Below are 22,424 nucleotides of genomic sequence, written 5' to 3'. Positions count from 1 at the left end.
CTACAAAATGTGGAATAACTGGCTAGACAGTAGTGGTGCTGAAAAGGATGTGGGTTTATAGTGGATCACAAACTGAATGACTCAACAATGTGATGCAGTTGGAAAAAAAGGCTAATATTCTGGGGTGTATTAACAGGAGGTAATTGTCCACTTTACTAAGCACTGGTGAGGCCTCTGCTGGAGCACTGCATAAGTTCTGGGTGCCACACTTTAAGAAAGATATGGACAAAATGGAGAGAGTACAAAGGAGAACAACAAATGACCTATGCCTATGAGGAAAGGTTAAAAAAAAATACTGTTCATGTTTAGTCTTGACAAAAGAAGACTGGGGGGGACTTGATAACAGTCTTCAAATATGTTAATGGCTGTTATAAAGAGGATGATGATCAGTTGTTCTCCATGACCACTGAAGGCGGGACAAGAAGTAATGGGCTTAAGATGCAGCAAGGGAGATTTAGATTAGAAATTAGGGGGGAAAAATCTAATATAAGGATAGTTAAGCACTGGAATAGGCTTCCAAGGGAGCTTGTGGAATTCCCCTCAGAGATTTTTAAGAACAGATGAGACAAACATCCGTCAGGGATGGTCTAGGTGTACTTGGTCCTGCTTCAGCGCAAGGGGCTGGACTAGTTGACCTCTTGAGGTCCCTTTAAGACGTATATTTTTATGATGGAGCTGCTCAGATTCTTGCACTTGGGCTTGATGTGTGCCCCAATCTCTGTGTGTGGCATTTCAGGCCTCTCTCCTTTAGAAAACCTTCTTGGGCCAGATTCTTCCATTAGTTGTTACACCCAAACAGCTGCCTGTAAACCAGAAGAGCTGCCTGAGTGTAACAGAGAAGGATTTGGTCAACAAATACGTTGAATGCTAGTTTGTTTGACTGGTGCTTCCTCAGACAGCTGAAGAGTTAATGCTAAACTCACCATTTTGAACTGGATTTTATCTTTTAAAAAAATAGGCCAGGGAAGATTCCCTGATCCCTCTTGTAGTGGTTTCATTCCAAAAAGAGGATAATTATTCACAGATTGGCTGTCCACATAAAGCCCTTGTGCATGACCCTGTCATATTCTGAGAACCAAGACTTCACAAGCCTCTCTGTCTGTAGCTTCTCTGTGTCCAGAAACGCACAGATGGTTATTAGTCCCATCTGCCCCTGGTTCTGAAGTATTTCAGTTGCTTATCTGGGGTGGGGAGGGGGAGGTCAAGAGAGATCCAAATTATCTTAATCTGGCCCTGTGTACAGCAAGATCCTGGAGACTAACACATATAATGCTTGAGTAATGGGGAAGTTTGGGACTCACCAGATCAGTTTATAGCTGATGAGCATTAAGGTTTCTAACCATCAGAGGAGTGAAGTTCTGGAACAGCCTTCCAAGGGGAGCAGTGGGGGGTAAAAAACCTAACTGGTTTCAAGACTTGAGCTTGATAAATTTATGGAGAGGTGGTATGATAAGATTGGCATGTGGCCCATCTGTGACTGCTAGTAGCAAATATCTCCAGCAGCCAGAGATGGGACACTAGATGGGGAGGGCTGTGAGTTACTACAGTGAATTCTTTCCCAGGTGTCTGGCCGGTGAGTTTCACTGACAGGCTTGGGATTTAACTCAGGGGTTCCCAAACTTTCTGCTGGCACAACCCCATTTTAATAAAGTGTTTCCTGCCAGGACCCCAGACAACATGGAGGGCACCATTTTGAAGAGTAAAATGGCATCCTCCACACAGCATGACCTCGCAGACACCATACATGTGAGATAATGCCTCATGGAGGATACCATTTTGTTCTACAAAAGGCATCATCCTTCGCACAGTGTGAGCTCGCATGTATATTGCGTGTGAGGTCATGCTGTGTGCAGGATGACATTTGGTGTCTTCCATGCATCGTGATCTCGAGCACATCATACATGCGAGGCCATGCTGTGCCAAATAGAATGACATGCTCTGCGCAGTAGGGATTGCTGCGAACCCATCCGCTGATGGCACTACCCCTTTTGAGGTCACAACCCACAGTTTGGGAGCTGCTGATCTGATTGCCATATTTGGGGTTGGGAAGGAATTTCCTCCCCAAGTCAGATTGGCAGAGCCCGAGTGATTTTTACCTTCCTCTGCAGCATGGGGCATGTCACGTGCTCATTTGAACTAGTGTAAATGGTGGATTATCTGTAACTTGAAATCTTTCAATTGAGTTTTGAGGACTTAAGAAACTCAGCCAGAGGTTATGGATCTTTTACTGGTGTAGGTTGGTGAGGTTCTGTGGCCTGCGATGTGCCGGTCAGACTAGATGATCACGATGGTCCCTTATGGCCTTAAAGTCTATGAGATCCTGCTGTTACCCTAGCCAGCAGGCAGTGTGTGCAGCAGAAGTTCTTCCTCACAGTGGAATCTTCTTACTTTAATACAACTAGTTCCAGAGCGGCTGCAAGTAATGAACAAATGAGGGGCTTGATCCTGCTCCCATTGAAGTCAACAGAAAAACTCCCACTGACTTAAATAGAAACATAATTGAGCCTTTAAGCAGCCAGGAGGTTCAGCCCTTGATGGGACTGCAGCTGAGAGGGAGTTTATAGAGCTGCTGCTGCCGCCACTGCTGTCTATACCCCAGACTTTGTTCAGAGACTGCAGCGCTGGCTTCCATGCTCCCATCAGAGGAGCAAGAATATGCCTTTTACCATGCTTGTTGGAACTGGACTCTTTTGTTTATTTGACCCTCTTGTGTTTGGAGCATAAACTAGTGTCAGCAAAGTGGGTGAAATAAAGCAACAAGACCCAGTTATTTTCCTACATGCATCATTTCTGTACTGAATCTTTCACTCTGTTGATGCTGAAATAGTAAAGAGAAATATAGCAATAATTTATGATTATAGGGAAAAAAATTCAGGATGTAAACTTTTGACCACAAAGGTCACATCTTGAAGGTGAAGACACGCTGTCTTCTGGAATTTACCTGTCTTCTGGCAAGTTACCTGTTACAAATGTTAGTGCACTAAGATCGTTGTGACTTAGGAAAGGGGTTAAAGAGCATGTGTTGAAAGTCTGGACAGGGATGATACTTGCTGCACTGATTTTTCTCCACTTCTCCCCTAGTGACAGTTAGATTGTGGTTCATATAGCTTTTCTGTAGTCATGGGGTAATTGTCCACAGTTAACAGTGGACGCCTCAAGCTATTGCAAAAAGAGAGCTTTGTAAAATTGGTCTGATGTAAAAATAATCAGAGATCTGGACATCTCTCTCTCTATATTCCCCTTGGACATTGCTTAAGTTATTATTTGCAGAATTTTGCAATCTGTATAGATCCCTCTGTAGATTGTGGCATGACTCTTATCAGTTAACAGGGATTTCACTGAAAGTTGTCTAACTTGTAGTCCAGCACCTACCTGTCTCTGTCTCCTCCCTAGTTCTGTTTCAGTGACTGAGATAATTATAATGCCCTTCATTAGTACTATACTAGATAAGGTCAGGCTCTTACTTCCGTGGAATGTCCTCCTTGTTCTTGCTTAGAGTCCTAAGGAACACATCTTCTCCTGCCCTTTCAAACCAATTCCCATTGCTAAGGCCCTGGATTGTAGCAACCATCCTTCCAAACAAATGGCGGGGTCTCCCTTTGGAGATCACTAATGCTGCTTTTTGATCAGGCTAAAAGGAATTGCCTGAAGTCACTCAGTGTATAGCACAATCTCGTCTTCACCACAAAGCTGTCTTTGGAGTTCTCCCCCCCTCTCTTCCCTGTTTTAGGAGCAAGAATATGGGTTTGCTGGGTGGAAGTGCAGAACTCTGTCAGGAGATCTCCTGGGCAGGCCACCCATGAAATAAAACACTTATTTGTCTATTCATCTATGATTTTTTGCCCCCAGATTCATTTGAGTGGGTTTGTTCCCCTTTTATTAGAGATGAAAGTATCTGCCTCTTTGAGAAGTAGGCTTATCTGTATTGTCTTGCCTTCCCCCTTCCTTCTGTGTTGGCACTGTTCCTACTCTAATTTTTATGCTTTTCTCTCTTCCCCATAGATTCTGTTGTACTCTTCCCCTTCTTGTTGTATATTTCCCCACCACCACAGTATTCACAGTCCTCTATTTCCCTCCTTCCCCCCCCACCTCCTGTTCTTTGTTGCTTCTCTTCCTCCTTCCATACTGAATGTCTAAAGCCTCATCTACACTACAAATCCAATCATGTTGGAGGACTAGCATGGTTCTGCTCATTAGCGTAGAGGACTATCTAAGGCATTAGCACACTTCATGGATATGATTAGGGGCCACCTGCTTTACATAACAACTGTACTTTTACTGTGTTGGGGGAATGACCATACTATAATCAGGTCCCTCCCAGATCTGGTTGTATTTATCACACAGACAGAGCCTTTCCTTCTCTACCTGCTCCAAGTATTAAGAGCAAGGTGACATTTATAACATTTCCTATTTCTAGAATGCTGCAGTATTAAATCATGGGGCAGGTTCCTGCAGGGTTATCAGCAGGGACTAACCCTGGTACCCTCAGCAACACAAACACAAGCCTCTGACACTTGAGCTGAAGGAGTAATACAGTTGGCTGTCTGAAATATGCTGTCTCGTCTCTTCACTGGGGCCAACCACCAGGAAAATACATGATTATATGCTGTAAATCAGCATAGTGGTCTACTGCCAGCATTTCAGAAATCATGTTAGTTTGAGTGTATGTGCAGATGGAGTGGGGCAGCAAGACAGAGAAAAGTGCAGACATTCCACACTGGCACATATCATCCTAATTTGAGATTTGATTGAGAATATTTGTTAGAATATTTTCTTGAATTTATATAAGAACTTCTCAGACCCTGCATTTTTTCATTCTTCTTTTGGTGTGTGGCTATGGATCTGGGGTTCAATCATTTAGTTTTGGAGTCCGGCAGCAGCACTAGGACCTAGGTGAAAAAGGAGTACAGAAATATTTAGCTTGCCTGAGTCAATACAAAATGTTCTTGTAGCATCCACAGGAAACCCCAAGAACATCTCTGAACAAGGACATTTGAAGTTTTTTCTCCCCCTGCAAACTTTTTATTGCACTTCAAAGCCTTTTGCCCACCCCTTTATAATGTTTTGTTCCATAGTTCACACAAGATGTAAAATAGCACAAAAGTGATCACTGTGCTATGGGGATTAATTTTTTTGACCAGTTTCCTGATTCAGTATGTGTGATGGCCTTTTTTTCAATGATAAATGTGAGAGAACTCCAAGTTTGTGTGGGACAGAGGTAAATCAGTCTAAATGAGCTAGTCTGATTAATGAGAAAGTTAATTATATCCACAGCTGCCACTTCTATATCCGCCTGCATTAGATTCCACAAAGGCAAGTGCCCTGTAGAACCATACCCCACAAAAAAGCAACTTGCAGGGTTTAAATCTATAAAGAATAAGCTGCATTTAGAGTAGATAAATACTATTTTCTATTTCCAAATTTTTATTTTCAAGAAGCCTACAGTATTTGCTGTTTTATATAAAGTGTTCACTGGAAGAAAAAACATGTTGCATTTGTAATACAGTACAACGTGAACTTTTCACTTCCTCTCAATAGCACAGAAAGATGTCTATTTTGGTATACACACATACAAACAACCCACATACAACACAGAGCTTTATTTGTTTCCTTGTTTTGCTGGTTGCAGTAACAAGACTGTCAGCATTGGTTTGAATACCACTTGCATATGATTTAAAAAACAAACAAACCATCTCTTCCTTATAGAAAGAGTGGGACGAAGTCGTATGGTTATAACAGGCAACTGAGATTCAGGATTTCAAGTGATGTTGAGTTGCTGTGCAACTCTGGGCTAGTCATTTAGGCTAAAGTTTTTAAAAGCAACCACAGATTTTGGGTGCTCAACTTGAAATGCCTGGGACCTGCTTTTTAGAAAGGCAGAACCCCCCACAACTCTTACTGGAGTCAATAGGAGCTACTGGCATTCAACATATTTGATGATCAGGGACAAGGTATCTCCAGTTTGCCACCCACAAAGGAAGCGCTGAGTGACCATTTCTGAAAATGTTGGCCATAACCCCTTTGTGCCTCATCTTACTTATCTGTAAAACAGGTATAACAGTTACCTTATAGGTTTGTTGTGAGGCTTAATAATGAATGTTGTTAAAGTGCTTTGAGCTCTCGACCAAATATTAGATTATATACCCTCATTTAAGAGCCAACTACTAACTTAAAATTAAATTGCAAACAAAACAAACATCTTTGAAACAGGTAATGTATGTGTTGGATAGGTAGTAATTAGATAGACAAAGGAGTTGGTGCTGGGAGCTTGTAGGTTTATGATTAGGGATTGAATCCAATCAGCATTAGGTTGCAGCCAGAGATTTGATGGCACAATTTAATACTTCATCTGTCACTACCAAGTTTGCACTCATTTTTGTTCTGTAATTGAAATGTTGGTAGGTGAACAGGATAATTTTTATAGTGCTGCATCAAAGTGTAATACGTATTTCAAAAGCAATAGACTCAGGTTACCATACACTTATGTCAGAGTTTTGTAAGTTCTGGTGGTGTGATGTGCTGAGGAAAAATGATCCAGTGATTAGTGACTTGGGACACCTGGGTTCAGCTCTCTGATCTGCCACAGGCTTCCCATGTGGAGCTGAGGCTTAATTTCTCTGAGCCTCAGTTCCCCATCTGTAAAATGGAGAGGATACTGTGAGGGGATATAAAACTACTCTGCAATATCCTGGACAAACCTTATGGAATTAAGATAATCATTACTGAATTAAGATCAATGCCTTTGGGAACCAAATTAAATTGCAGTTGTTTGCATTATTGAGCGATTGTATGTAACTTGGGGTATATTAATATTCCTCTGGTTACTAGCCCTTTGAAGCCACCTTCCTGGAGAGGCTCACATAGACTAGTTTAAACTGGATTCTCCACGGACCAACAGACAGAGAAAGGATTTTTGGACAAATAGCCTGGTTTTAAACAAGCTCAGGACCTTCTTCCTCTTCCAGCAGACAGACAGGACTGCTGGTCCACGGAAGACCCCAGTCCTTAGGGAAGAGTTGGAAGGACTTAACCTACTATGGCACATAAGGCTAGGTGCTAGTTCAGAGGTGAGGTTGCTATGAACTTGTGACCCCTTTGCGAGGGGTTTGAGGGACTCACCTACTAGAGCCCATGTTGAAGGGATCTCTCAAGCTTACTAGCATGCGTGTAGGTTTTTTTATTGTTTTAATATGTTTACTCTGTAGTGCTATGCTTTTGTTTTTAAGAATAAAATGGGCTTGTATAGGAACTACTGTATGGTAACATAACTTGTTAACAATTACTCTATCAGTCTCTGAAGAGAAAGCAAGCAGGCCTGCTTTGACGGAGTCTCTCGCTGCAATCACAATATAAGCAGGGGAATGTGTAGCCTGGAAGTACCTGGGTCAGAAGGGAGTGAGATGTGTCTCTCCACTCGAGAGGTGATGGCCAGGGGAGCTGGAAGCTTGAGTATGGGTTCCCTTGCTGTCCCATAGAGGAGGATACAGGTGTAGTTGCCTTGAACTGTGACAGATATTACTATCCTTCTTTCCAGGGATGTTGTGAGCTATTCAGATACATGAGATACATTTTTCTGGGGGAAATATAAGTACTTAGATATGATATTCATAATCTGTTTGATATGAAATGTATCAGCATATGACATGATGTAGGTTTTCTGAGTATGTAGAAATTGTGTGTTAACTATACTGTGTAGAATGTAATATTGTAGTGTATACTACTGTTACACTATATTAGAAATGGATTCTTTGAATAGGAGATGGAATTTTATAACCTAGTAATATTGCTTTGCATTTTTGAGATATTTTAAAGGAATGGCCAGAGTAAGACGGAGGATTTGGTTTCTTTTGGGAGATTTTCTTTTTAATTGGACTTAAGTTTGGAGATATATTGCCATTATAACTATGGAGATGGGTCTTTTGCTCCACAACAGCCCATCTTGTCCACAAAACAATTGATTTTGTTTCTTCACGTCCCCAAGCCTTAGAAAAGTTAAAAAAACAGATTTCAAACTCTTGAAATTTATTGGCCATAGAATAGTTTTATACATTATGGTAAGGTGAGAGCAGTTTTTGGTGTCTTGAGTCACTGCCTCTGCATTAAACAGCAGTTCCCTTCTCATAATATTCTGTGTACAGTCAAAAAAAAAACATGCCAGCAGAGAGAAAAGACTCAGCAAAAACAAGGAGATCTAAATATAGAAATCAGTTAATATTTTCCTCTTCAGTTGACCCCGCACAGTTTATCATCACATTCTTCTTCAAAAAGAACCTTCTTTCCATTCAGTGCCTTGTGCTTTTGCCCTCCAGGATTTGGACTCAATACAGCAAAGGTATGCAGGTCCTGAATAATTGATATTACCTGGCCAGTGCAGCCATGTACACTCCATTGTGAGTAGAAATGACTGGGTTTTTTAAAATAGGTTATTCTCCAAGTCTTTAAAACTTCTTGTATTTCATAAGTTACAGAAATCAGGCCCTGGTGAATTATTACCAAATGTCTACACTGAAGACGACTGAAAGGATTTACAATTTTGTGGTTGCAACTTCACTGGATACTATTACAGAGCTACCTGATGTGGATTTAAAAAAACATGAGGCAGCTGGGAACACACTGATAAATGGCAGCGTATTTAAAAATCAATCCTGATTGTTGTATATTTGTGTTGTCTTTTAACACCAGTGATCCCAAAGCTTTCAGCCCGAGGATGGAGTGAACCCCAGCAGCTGCTCTATTGGCTTGTACCTCCACTCATCTGCTTCCAGTTCTTCTACTAAACCAGCTAGTTTTTCCATCCGAGCAACTTGTTGATCTACAAGAAGTCCAAAGATAAACATTGTTTGCAACAGCATTTCACTTAAATCTTTTAATTAGTTGTATTATCTTTTGCAGCAGGGATGTCCTTCCCTAATAATCTAGGCACTGGAAAACAGTTTTGCTCCACTGTGTCAGACTAGTCTGAACATTTAAAAAAAACATGTATTGATATTTTTCCAATAGAAGCAAAGACTTCATCAGATCATACAAGAGAACAGACTTCATTAATCTTCTTAAAGGACTAAAAAAGTGTGCCAAGCGTGGGACAGGAGATGTATCTGCAACTTTCTGAACATACTGAGGCACTAAGGTGGATCAAAAACTGCAAGAGGGAAACACAAACTTATTAGTGTAAGAAGCCGAAAACAATGTGGGGCTATTTTCTTTAGCATAAATAACTGGAGGCCTTAAATGCAACTCAGTGGTATTTCTCTGGGTGTGTGTGTGTGTGTGTGTGTGTGTATATATATATATATATATATATATATACACACACACACACACACACACACACACCATAACGTTTGAATGTTGCAGCCCATCATTTCCAGAGAATGTTCTAGGCATCAATGGCCAGAACCCTACTGATCTGGGGGAAAACTGAAAAACTTAAAGGGGAGAAATTAGGGGATACCTGGAGACCCTGACATCTGATTAGTACAGCCACAGATTCAAGTACCTCTTTAACAGAGCAAACAATTGCTAGATGGCACCCATTAATAGCCTCCAGCATAATAGTATCCCCTCTCATCTCTGCTCATGCTCCCAATAGACTTTACCATGTTGACATCGTGAATGACTTATCTCCCACACCAATAATAATGGGGAGTATGGAGGTACACACAAAGTCCCTGACATGGGGATGGGGAATAAGGAACACACAAAACCTCTGGCAGGGGGGAGAAATCAGGGGGGCCTGGTATGGGGAAAGCCGTTGCAGTGTAAATGCTATGGCTGGAGCCTGGGACCTCCCTCCTCAGGGGGTCCAGGAGCTTGGGCTCCAGCCCAAGCCTAAAAACATTTACACCACAATTTTACAGCCCCTCAGCCCAAGCCCTGAAAACCTGATTCAGCTGACACAAGCCAGCCACAGGTGTTTAACTGCAGGGTAGACATGCTTAAGGCCAGAAAGTGAGTCTGTATTGTAGCCAATTTGTAAGGTTTCTGCTCTCTGTTCAGACCTCACCCCTTGTGTATACCGTACAGCATAGAGCAATGGAAAAATGAGGTTAGAAATGCTTATCTGCTCCCACCCCCACAGTGTGTGAATTTAATTCAATATTTGCACCACTTTTGAAAGAGGACCTAACAATAGCCTCACTTAGTGCTAATTCAGGAAGTTAATTTAAATAGCCATTCTGCTTTTTGTGGTTCACGGCACAGTATGTTGCTGGCCTTTGCTAGATCCTCCTGCAGCTTCCACAGTAAACTTATACACACACACACACACACACACACACACACACAAAACGTACAACACTAGAGTGCTTACCATGTTTCACTTGCTTTAATGTAGAGGCAACCTGATAGCTGAAAACGGATTCACAAAGGAATCTTTCTGAGCCATCTGTAAACAGAAGAGAGAGTGATTTAGTCTTTCCCAAGAGTTTTATGACTGAGAAACTTTCTATCATTTTTATGTTTAGAATGTGATTTTCTCTGCTCACCTACTTTACCAGAATAGGACAAAGTGTCTAATGTGCAGCGCTCTGGGTCAGGAAGCCGTGGGTTGAAGTCCCACACCAGGGGTTTGACTTATACCGAGTGCTTACACGGAAATGGAGCACAGAGTGGGTGTGCTGCTGCACTGTTTGGTATCTTGGTACCCCTTTTGCCTGCTTCTCATGGTTGCTGTCAAGATGGATGTGAAAGATGCTATGGCATTTTGATTAAAAGAAAATCTTGGTCTCTGTGCCAACAATCTTTTCCTTAATAAAACAAACGTGAATAATCTACAGTCAGAACTATTGTTGAGTTCATAAAAGTTGTTGTATTTGCCCACACAGTAATGGCTCTTAAGATCTAACTCATCTTTAGGAAGTCTTTTGAGATATTGTTTGAAGGGTGCTCCATAAAGCTCAAGTTTTCCCTATATTTCTGAAAATATAGCTAAAAATCAGTTGAGTAGCCTTTGTATGACAAATGACAATTCACCTGTCCAAATACACAATGACATAAAATTTCATCCTTAAAACTAAATTACATTGGTTTATTGAAAGTGTAACAGAAGCGCTGTGATTTCAATTAAGATTTGAGTGTTCTGCAATGCAATTACAGGACTAAATACTGTGTCAGTGCCAGACAGCGTCCTGAAAGACGGTAGGAAAATCATAATTGAAGACACTGTAGAAACTCAGCTGTGAATGGCTTTTTGGAAAGTTATACGGTGACTGATTTGTGTTCATAATTGTGAATTACTCCTCAGCTGAGGGCAGTGCAGCGCAATATAAAAATAAACGTTTAGCACAAATGGTTTTTAGAAGGTGTCTCAATTCACAATCTCTGCCTGAACAAAAAGGGAAGAGGCCGCTGTCTCCCTTTTTAGCTGATAATTCATATTAGCACTACAGTGTGCCACATCTCAGCCAGTCATGTGCACTTTGTCATATAGAAAGTACAATGAAAGGAGACCAGGCTCTAGAGAGACGTAGTACTTGACGCAATCTGTACTTAAAAAAAAATACATATATTTTTAAAAATACAAACCTTAAAGCAAGCCATGGTCCATCAGCCTATCCATTACATCTAGACCATATTGTCTTTGCTAAATACAAATATAGACTCAATAAATCAGAAAAGGGATACCTACACTGGAGGAAAAAAACTGGGCCTGATCCTGCAAAGTACAGAGCCTCACTGCTGTCAACTAGAATTTAGAGTACACAACTACTCATAAGAGTGTCAAGCTCTTTAGTACCACCTTATCTCAATCCTGACTGTGCATTATTGCCTTATATAAAAGGTCTTCTCAGGGAAAACAATAGTTATTGCCTCATTTGTATGTAAGCCTTGCTCTATCAACATTATGGTTTATTCTTCCATTAACTGATTCTACACCTGTAGGCAGGGCTTCCAGTTTCCACCACTTTAAAATATTTTGTTCATCAACTGAAAGGGCTATAATACATAGTCACTTCCTTGAGGATGATAAAATCTAATTATCTTCAAGTTCTGAAGAAAAGAGTACATCTGGTGCCACAGACAGATTACTGAATATGTGGAACAATAGATAACCATGAAATTGTAATCCACTGTAAGGTTAAGTGATACTTCCAGCATTTATTATTCTATATGCAACCCATTTAAAATAATTCCACTTTGTGTGTGCAAAATGTCATTCTAAAAAACTAAGGGAAAAGGAGTTACAATTCTATGGATCACTCCAGCTCTCCATCCGCACAAAGAGAGAAGCTCTCATATATACTGATCGCTAATATGTGTGGCTATTAGGATAAATAATACAGTTAAGACATTTATACACATTCTTTGCTAAATGAACTTTAAAACCAAAAGGACAGAGTCCTCCAAAGAAAAGACATCTTTCTTCTGTCAGGCTATGTTTTTGTGCATCAACGACGATGGCCAATCATTAAAATATATCAATTTATTAACAACGTCCTTCACATCTTGTCATGTCTTATTGCTTGTAATGTAGTACTTCAGTACCAGTTTTAAAAATGAGCTGCTAACTAAATCTGACAAGTTAAGTACAGATTTCCATTCTGAAATATCCCTACTAGCCAGGCTGCGGGAGGCATTCAGCTCAGAAATCAGCTTTCATTGACCTTTTGCAATTATTTCCCCCCCCCCCCCCCCCCGGGCCTACTTCACGGGTCACTGAAGAAATCCCAGAATGTGACACCACAAATAGCAGAAACCTTATTGCAATCTATAAAGCCTGTATTATCACAGAATTGTCTGTATTGAGTTCTCTTAAGTCTAGAGTCTCGAGGACATGAACAGGCTGGAACTTTCCATATCACATTTAGCAAACTCTTCACAATAAACTAATGTTAAATCTGATTCCTCTTAAAAAGGATGGAGATGCTCCAAACAGGAAGTGACCTATATGTTACCAGATGGAAAAGCCAGGTTGAACTTAATCCTCAACCTAATAAGTATGTAATAATTCTAGAAGAGTCTCTTCTGACAATGGGAACTAATAATAAAGACATGTTAGGAAAAAGCATTTTACCCTGGTTCTTAAATATTGATGAGCGGTTGTCTACATCACCAGACAAATTCTACTTTAACTAACTTATTTAGTTGTGTGAACATGACAGGAGATGCTTTCAAAGGCATCATACCTATCAAATACATAATTCCGAGTGTGACCCTCATTTTATTTCTTTATTTCATCCCACAAGGAGGAGAGTCAGCAGTTGCCATATGCAGATTTCTAGCAAAACCTCTAATAAAGCTTAATAATAGTCTTCAATTTTGCATGTCACTTAATATTCAGATATCCTATTTTCCCCCTTCCCTTTTCATGCAAAACTCCCTCTCCAACGGCCTGAAAAATCCACTTGCCCAGGGACAGCAGAAAGCCAGATGTCTTGTCTGCAGATGACTCAAGTGCCTCTGCCACTGATGAAGCTTTGTCAAGCTGCAGCAGGATGAAAACTAAGTCTTTTCGGCCTCACTGCAGCTATTCAGAACCCAGTGAGCAGCAGTAAAACAGATTGGCAGTTCATTTTCACTTTGCTGTTGCTTGAGAAACTGGGCAACAGCAGAGACAGACGACAGAGCAACGCAGTGAGAAAGAACTAAAAAACCAACCTCGAGGTGGCATAGAGCCGTGTTTCTCAACCTTTTTGATACCAGGGACCGGGTTGCTGCCTTCCTAAACCATGTCAGCTAGATCTCAGGGACCGGTGCTAGTCCATGGACCGACCGGTCATTGAGAACACTGGCATACAGTAGTGTAGCTCCCCACGGCAGCAGTCAGGAGGTCAGGGAAGAATAGGCTGGTAAAGGTCCATCCACCTTCATAGTATGCAGGTCACTCGGGTGGAACAGAAATAAAATGCTCCTCCCTTCCAGCAACCAGAGGTGGAGGGGGGAAAAGGAGAGGATCCAATTTATTAGACACCTACAAGCTACTGGATGATACTAAAGCTTTAACCAAATTGCAGGGGCAGCACCATTGTAGAAGTCCCAGGATCCTCCACTATATGAGCAGCACAGTAGTGGAGAGAAGTTGGCTTCTTACCTGGTCCTTGTCCCTAGACAGTAGGGCCCCTCATCTTTCATACCAAGCTTTGGCTAGTGGTTTAGTCCTGTTTACTAGGTGTCTTTTCTAGCTTTGCGTGTGATTGAATAGAAGTGAGTGGACATAAGTGAAGCAGGCCAGAAAGATTGATGGAATAAGAATAGAGAGAGAGCTTGGAGAGAAGACCAACAATATGGGGGGGAGAGAGAGAAAATACAATATGGTGAAACAAGACAAAGAAATGAAGAAATGGACACTGAAGACATGTGCTAAGTTTATTAATAGAAAGTCAGATGAATACACTATCTTATTCTTTTAAATTGCGGGGTTAGTGGTAGTACAGTATCCAGGGCTGGCTTTAGGGAAAATGGCACCTTGGGCGAATTTGCATTTTGGTGCCCCTGGCCCCCATGGGTTCCCCAGGATCTTCTCCCTCCCTGCTCCCCATCCTGTGCCCCTAATCCCTGCACCCCCTTCATTCCCAACCCCTGCATCCCCCTCCTGCACCCAAGTGGGGAAACTGACCTGGATGCACGAAAGCATCTGGCATTGCTGCTCCTCTGCCCCACACATCCCCAAGGGGCTGTGAGGGAGGGAGTGAGCGAGGAGCAACATCAGAGCTCCCTGCATCCAGGTCATTTTCCCCACCTGGGCTGCCTAAGGAGAGGGCCCGAGAGCAGCAGCTCCTGATGCCTCACAGCACAGCACAGGTGAGGAAAGTGATCTGGATGCAGGAAGGGACCCCTGGGGTGTGTGTTGGGGGGACTGTATAAGGGAGACTGTGTGTGTGTGTGAGTGTGTGTGTGTGTGTGTGTGTGGGTAAAAACAGCTAACGAAAGCCAAAACTGGCCAAAACACTAGCCATGTGCTGCTCCCACTAAAAGGGAACCATCACACTATCTCATCCTTCACATTTCTCATATGAACAACCAGGGCTTGAATTAAATTTTTATATGAAATTGGGGCACATTTAAAAACTATTTAAAACATTTTAAAAATAAAAAATATGAAATTTTTTTAAAATACATTTTAGTGTCTTTATTCATACTAGTTTTGCTAGTCTTTTCCCCAAGTTGGAAGCACAGAGACTTGGATCAGGACCAGCTGTGCTTGCAAAAGACATCCCTCTCCAGGCTGAGCCTCCTGAACTGGACCAGACCCACATCTCTCCCTATCCCAGGAGCACTGGTGGGGGGATGGGTCAGGGGTAACTGGTGGAGGTCCAGTCTCCCCCACGGGCGCTGGTAGGGGGATGGGTCAGATGGTGCTGGGTCTCCCCCAGGGGCGCCAGTGGGGGGGATGGGGTGAAGGGACTCCAGTTGTTCTGTGGGGCCTGGGCTGAGGGGGCTTATCTGGAGCAAGGGGCAACCACTGGTCGGGGTGTCCATCCATCGGGTGCCGGTGCTACTTCCTGCCCAGCAGGGTCCAGGACCCTCAGGTTTCCCAGCCTCCGCATCTGAATAATAGTGGGCGTGGGGCTGGGGCATGGGGCAGGAGCTCCATGCGCAGCACCCTCCCACCAGCGCTGTCTCAGGCCTGGCAGGGGTCCGAGAGCCTAGGGAGGAGGCGGGGGCTGTGCCATGGGGGACCCCAGCAGTCCACGGCACATGGCAGTCAGAAACCCCCGGGTCTGCCACCGAGCCTCCCTCCCCCCTCGCTCGCTCCACCAAGTGGTACAAGCCTCGGGATGGGGGGGGGAGTAGAGCCCCAGCGGCTGAGGGGTCTTCTCTGCCCCCATCCCTAGCCCTCAGCTAGCGGCCAGCTGGCTGAGAGGAGGGAGGGGGCAGGGAGAAGGTAGTTCTAGGCCTGCCAGCCGAGAGGAGTGGGGTGGGAATGCTGTGCTGGGTGGAGAGAAACCAGCGCGATGGCTGCTTGTCCGCAGCGCACAAGTGGAGTGCCGAGCCAGCACATGGCGTCCTCTTTGGCGGGCCACCCTGGGCGGCTGCCCTGGCCGCCCACCCCAAAGGCCAGCTCTGACAGTATCTTTCACTCTGGTCAACAGAAGATGAGTGGAGTTTTTAAGCCTTGCCCACTGTCACCATTAGGAACTTTGCCTGAATAAAGGCTGAACAATAGGGCTCAAGGAAAGAGAATTTCCTATACACTGAATAGAAACTGAACATAGGCGAATGTATATACAATCCTTAGACTTCACCTGATTTATCTGATATGGCAGAATGTGATTATTTTGCATTACATCTTTTATTTATTTTTAATCATTTGTACAGAGCCTATCACTTAAGCAACTAGACTGTACTTACAGAAATGCTATAAATCCATAAACATAACATCACTCCTTTTTCAATTGATTTTAAGCAAATATTAAACTGGAAGCAAGCTAAGTAGAAGTTAGCTAATCTTCTGGCAATCCCTGGCTCACTCAGAGTTTAAACAAACAATCAAATATATTAACTTCCCTCTATACCTTGGAATTTCCACAAGAATAATCATAACTCCATGCAGGTTAAAATTACTCATGTATCTTACAAGCATCTTAGAAATAAGGGAGTTTGCAATATTGTCAATAACGTATGACAAACAACATTATTTAAATCTGCTCTTGGTAGTACTACTGGTAAATCCAAAAATCCCTTAGAGAATCCAAGGGTACATTATTTTAAAAAATTCTAAAACTACCTGAAAAATATGTACAATTGGGTGACGTTTATGAATATTTTAACTGCTTTCTTTGAAAAAAAAAAAAAAAAAAGGCCACCACATTATGCAGCCACCACACTAACAACTGCATCCATTTGAAGAACGGTGTGGGATGTTATCTACAAAATTAAAAGCCTAAATTAAATGAAGCATCCTGTAATAAGGATAGCATTAAACTGCTGCTGCCACTCAAAATAGATTAGTCACCATGTTATCAGGAACAGATCAACTGAAAGCTAAATCAAATAAATGTACCTTATCTCACATCCTAAAAGGCTCCCATACTAAACAAGGGGAGAAAATGTCAAAGGTTGGGGCTTTTTGAGGACCTTGCCACCAGTCCTGGAAAATCCCATCCCAGGATCCAGTTCTATTTAAAAGGGATGAATCAGAGGCTGATCTACTGTTTATCATTATCAGAATACCATTGTCATACTGGCTCATCTTCCAAGCCTCCTTTGCAATTAAAATACCCTCTACTGTATTAGTGATGTGCTCAAATAAAAGGATATTAATGTTCATTATGTTTTATTTTAATACATTTAATACAGATCCACCATTTCTTGCAAATGAAACACTGTTATTACCAGCCTACTTAGGCCCTTTAAGCCTACATACTAAAAATTCTGTTCTCCTAGCTGAACCTTCTGAAGCAGAGTCACCCATCAAGTCAGTAACTTGAAGTATTTCATAATTTTAATTTGTTTTGAGGGCTCATTAAGTTCTGTGAACAAGTCTTTAGTCAGAATTATTTCAAGTCTGGCATACAGACTAATGTCAAAAAATCTTAATTAGTGATATGGCATAATATGTAATTAACTACAGTGCTATCAGTACCTAGCACATAAACTAACCTAAGTAGTATTAGGTGATGATTTACATTTATCTAGTGCCTTTCATTCACAATTATACATACAGCTCCACTAAAATGCAGTCACTTCCAAGGTAGAGGATTGTAACTGACACACAGCTCACTGTACAACAGCAAAGGGAGGAGAAATTCTGGCCATGATATTGAGGCAAACACCTGGTCTTACACAGTCATGGCCCCTATTCTTACATGGTGTGCAATAAGAGCAGACAGATCTCAAAGACCCTCTTCTCCCTCAAGTAAACTGCATGGAATCTGTTTATTTACCCCAGAGAACAAAAGCCAGAGTTGAATTTTTGGATTTTAACCTGTAGTTCCACAGAGTTTAGGTGATGCTGATGCTTTAGATCACCCAACGACTGCTCCTCCAAACTACACTGAAAGAGCAGATCACGTCAGTGCCATAACTGACAATATTAGTGCTGCTGTACAAATATAGGGCATTGACTTAAATGGGAGCAGGAGGAGACCCATGTATTCTAATGAACATAATACACTGTGCTATACAAACCCCCCAGAGCTACAGAATTAAAAGCTATGAGTTTCAATCATAGGCAGGTTGTGTTTCCCATAATCAACTGAAGGACCCTTTTGCCTGCCCTGGCACTCCTCCATTCTACAGCTAAAAAGTAAGGGGAAAAAGGCAGAAGGCAAATAGAAAAAACAACAGGGCAAGTGGAGGGCTGGTCAATTGAGCAGTTTTATATATTAAAACACAATGAACATAAACTTCGTTTCATCTGAGCACATCACAAATTATTCACCATTGTCAAATATTGTAAAATATTCCAGCAAGGATGATCTGATATAGGGGGTGGCCTATATTTTGGTGCCATCTGTTAGCAAGTCTACTTAAATGTTTTCATCACTGTTGGGGAAGAAGGTGAACTAACTGAAAGCTGAGCATCCTGGTTGGCTCAAATCTTAAAGATAAACATACAATGTTGATTTTAATTTGTATACTAGGCCATTAATTTACATAGCAGCTTACAAAGGACATTAAACAGGTTAAAAGACACAGTCCCTGCCCCAAAGAGCTTACAATCTAAACTGACTAGACAAACATGCAGAAATTAACTCATAAGGGAGTGGGGAGGGAAAGGAAGATTCACAGTCATTGAACTGCCTCACCCAACACAAAAAGAATAGATTGATAGCCATTAAGCTGCTTGAAGAGTTGGCCTGCTGCCTCCCTAGCATAAGTGCATTTTAAAATGATTTTTTTCTTTTATAGTTGCTATATGTTTATTTCTGCTTAATTTCATTTTTCTTTTATTTTGTAACTGTTCAGTCTTGAATAATGTTCGTATTTAAATGTTAACATAACATTGCGAAAAAGGTAATAGTAATTATTCATTTTTTAAGAACTTTTACTGTGTTTTGCATTTTTCCGAGTTAAAATAACTCAGGTAAGTAACTTTTTTGTAATTAGGCATATGTATTTATCTAAGGCTAGGCCTATAGGAAAGCATACAAATCTTACTTTTGTTATTGCTCTAATAAATTAGTGCCTTAAAATATTTGACCAGTCAACTGACCAATACTAGCAAAATGGAAGCAGTTTTCTAACCTGCATATATCATAAGAGCACACACTCATATCTAATTGGAGATTAGATCTAATTTATGATTAGATTTTAGACAAATGCAATGGCATTTCAGATACTCAAATGAAACATGTAAGGCCAAGTTCATCCCTGCTCTAACTCCACTGACTTCAATGGAGTAACAGCAGGGATGCTGAATAATGGGCAAATTCAATCTGAAAAGAGTCCCATAGGCCAGATCCATCTTTGTGCTACAGCCCTGTTGCACAAGGTAAGCTGATGCAAAATGCCCATGTGGCACGCATATGCCCCTACCATCACAGAGGGCCTGTATGCCATGTCTGTGCATGGCTCTGCCAGCTTTGTACCACCTCTGAAAGTACCCTTTCCCCTGCATGGGCCCAGGGAGGCACAGGATGGTGGAAGCAACCATCACAATTGCAGTGGCCCACTGAAGTAGGAGTGCAAGTTATCCTCAGTGCTACCCTAGTCTATGCTGTGGCCTAAACATGCCATCTTGGTCCCCGAGTAGTGGAGGCACAAGCTGCCTTGCCTTCTGTTTCTGCACTGGCACGGCCACGAATCCGACCCTATGAACCTAAATAGAAAAGGATTTGCCAAAGAATAATATAACCCCATCAGTCATCTCTATAGTAATTTTCAGTTATGAAACCAAAGAAGTAGGTAGCAAAAAGAAGCTGACACAGTCATGCACTCACTTTATCAGATGCTGTCTTTCCTGTCCCAACTGCTGCCTTGCTTCCTGTGAAGTCTGAGATTTTTGTTTTTATGGGTCTAAAATATCAGACTGTTTAAATAATTTTTTTTGAACATATGACGGAAAAAACAATCCTACACCATCTTAAAGCTTGAGATAAATAGGGGTAGATAATTTATCATAATTGTAGGAATGAAGGAAAGAACATGGTGGCAAGGATATACTGAAAGAAGAGATAAACCTAGCATCTGCCTACTCAGATCTCCTTCCCTTTACAATTAGATCCTTTGGCTACTTTGTGCCTAAAATGACATTAAGGATCCTAACTTATTATATATTCTGTAAACTGTATCATCAATTGTTTACTGACAGCAAAATGTGAAACAGAGCAATCACCTTCTAACATTTCTCCAGCTCCTTTGGGGTACGTAAAGAGGGCTTTCCGTGGTGGGGCAAGTTCCGAAACACTGAACCCAGATCCAGTTACAGAGCTTCCACTGACTCCGCCAGCTGAAGAGGATGAAGAGGAGGCTGCCATTGCTCCCTTTAAGGCAACAGAGAAAAGGTTACCTTTTCCTTCTCTAACTTAATTTTTGCTAATTCAATACATCTTTTTGCCTACAGAGACCTGGGTTCAAATTAACTCACATTCATAGGTGAAAATTTGTTTGGTGATTCCTATCTTAGTCTTCCACATCTCAAATCCACCACAATACTTGGCATCATTGGTTGTCTGATTGCAGGGCGTTATAGATCACAAGTAAGGTCCACAGGGAGCAAGTTCAGTGGCTAAGGTTCTAGACCATGGCATTATAAAACAAGTAACTGCATGAAGTGGAGCTCTGCACCCTTGGAAGAACTGATATTTGAGGGCCATAATGTGGCTATGTTCAAACTACAGCAGATTTCTTGCATGTATTTTAGTATAAAATGCAGTTCACAATTTTACCACTTGGTGGCACACAAAAATAAAAGAAAATTATGCTCAAATGCCTTGGCAAAATGGAAATATGAGTAGGATCAGAGTATGCATAACTAATTCAGTACAGATTTCAGAGTAGCAGCCCTGTTAGTCTGTATCTGCAAAAAGAAAAGGAGTACTACAGCTCACTTCATGTAGCTCACGAAAGCTTATGCTCAAATAAATTTATTAGTCTCTAAGGTGCCACAAGTACTCCTTTTCTAATTCAGTACTGAGCATTAAACTCGATTCACCTTCTGAAGATACTTTTTTCCACCACCCACAAACATGAAGAGAAAGTCTCACTCACCAGTTGTGCAAAAAACCCACAAAACATTCTGCTATAAAATCTAGAGAGCCACAAGACTGTACCCTCCTCACATCACTCCCTGTGTGAAGAAATGCTATGGTCTTTAAAAGGGTCTTGACTCCTCTGCTGCACTTTGCTCCTCAATGTGCTTTTTGTGTTTTATCTCTGTGTTTTTAAATTGCATTTGACAATAATAATGGTTGGGAATTCTTTTGGCCATTTAGCAGTCTGCCACCTGATCACTTTAACTCCTCACACATACACCTCCCACCCTGCCTTTAACACTCACCTTCCTTATTCTTTCAGCATAACAGAACTGCTTAAATATATTTTGATAGGGTATTTGACCTTTATCCCTTTCCATTTAGGCACTGAAGTGTCTTTTGTTTTTATTACCCGCTATAATTTCTCATCTACCCTCTAAATTTTTCTTTGGTGATGTCTACACTATGGGAACTATAAACCAGCTACAGAACCCAAGATGAACACTGTTGGGTTATAACTGTCTTCTCTCTCTTTCCCTAAGGCTACTGACTCCTTGCTGGTCTGGCCCATTATCCTTATAGGACCTATACCATCCTCATTCCCTATCACCTTCACTCACTTCCCAATTCAGAACTTCCCTCCTGAAACCCAGGAAAGCTGGATGTCAAGCTCAAGCTAGGAGCAATATGTTGATCCACTCTGCATACCAATTTGAAGTTGCATTTTAGCTCAGCTTTTTGGGAATAGATGCTGATTCATCAGCAGTCCCATGTTTTGAACACAAAGCTGGCTGCAAAGAGAAACTGTTCATGGTTACATGGATCTAAGCCAAGGTCCTCAAAAGGTATTTAAGCCATTTAGGAAGCTAGACGAGTAAATATTTTGAGGCTCTGGGCCCAAAGAGCCCATATGGCACAAAGAGCTTCTGAGAGGGGGAGATGCCCCGGCTGAACTCACCCCGCCCATACCGGAAGAATATCGGCGGCGGCGGCGGCAGTTTCTAAATGGCTACTGCGCACGCGCAAGGACGGCTCGAGCACCACAACGCATGCGCTGAGCAGCCGCTAGCTGCTGTCGGGTGGGGCAGCGCTCTCCCGCTAAAACTACCACTTAGCCCCTCCCTACCCCACGGCGCCCCGGTGAGCGAGGTGGTGAGGACCGGGCGCAGATCGCCCCCTCGCTCCGGCCGCCCTCACCCCGCTGCCTCACCTGGTGCCCGGCCGCCTTGGTGTGGCCCGGCGAACGCGGCCTGAGGAAGTGCGTGCTCGCGCTACGTGCCGGGCGGGCGCGAGCACGCACGGCCCCGCCCCCTGCGGGCCTCGGCGGGGCGGGGCCCGGAGCGGCTG

General features: G+C 42.2%; 2 protein-coding genes across 12 annotated transcripts in view; one reads left to right on the top strand and one right to left on the bottom strand.

The window, feature by feature from the left end:
• Nucleotides 1–8,005: 8,005 nt before the first annotated feature.
• ANAPC16 (anaphase promoting complex subunit 16) lies at nucleotides 8,006–22,414 on the bottom strand. 7 transcript variants are annotated; one of them, XM_038408430.2, is made up of 4 exons: nucleotides 22,288–22,414; nucleotides 20,219–20,366; nucleotides 10,310–10,384; nucleotides 8,006–8,812 (listed from the first exon to the last, which is right to left on the bottom strand). In XM_038408430.2, the coding sequence occupies exons 2-4, from the start codon at nucleotides 20,358–20,360 to the stop codon at nucleotides 8,697–8,699; spliced, it is 333 nt and encodes a 110-aa protein (XP_038264358.1). In that variant the 5' UTR covers nucleotides 20,361–20,366; nucleotides 22,288–22,414; the 3' UTR covers nucleotides 8,006–8,696. The 7 variants fall into 7 exon arrangements, with proteins under 7 accessions (XP_038264358.1, XP_043375363.1, XP_038264356.1 ...); XM_043519428.1 differs by having other exon boundaries at nucleotides 20,219–20,372; nucleotides 22,287–22,398; XM_038408428.2 differs by lacking the exon at nucleotides 22,288–22,414 and adding an exon at nucleotides 22,036–22,058.
• Nucleotides 22,012–22,424, top strand: part of ASCC1 (activating signal cointegrator 1 complex subunit 1) — a 46,309-nt gene continuing 45,896 nt past the window's right edge. The window contains exon 1 of one of the 5 annotated variants that reach the window (XM_043519422.1): nucleotides 22,012–22,156. The gene's annotated coding sequence lies outside the window, so the exon portion shown is untranslated. Of the gene's footprint in view, nucleotides 22,230–22,424 lie in introns of all 5 variants that reach the window. The other 4 variants (XM_043519419.1, XM_043519424.1, XM_043519421.1 and 1 more) reach the window with 4 other exon arrangements.

The sequence above is a fragment of the Dermochelys coriacea genome, chromosome 7 (assembly GCF_009764565.3).
Source record: "Dermochelys coriacea isolate rDerCor1 chromosome 7, rDerCor1.pri.v4, whole genome shotgun sequence".
In the NCBI taxonomy this organism is placed as follows: domain Eukaryota; kingdom Metazoa; phylum Chordata; order Testudines; family Dermochelyidae; genus Dermochelys; species Dermochelys coriacea.
Note: the sequence above shows the minus strand (reverse complement) of the source record. Positions and strands in the feature narration are given on the sequence as shown.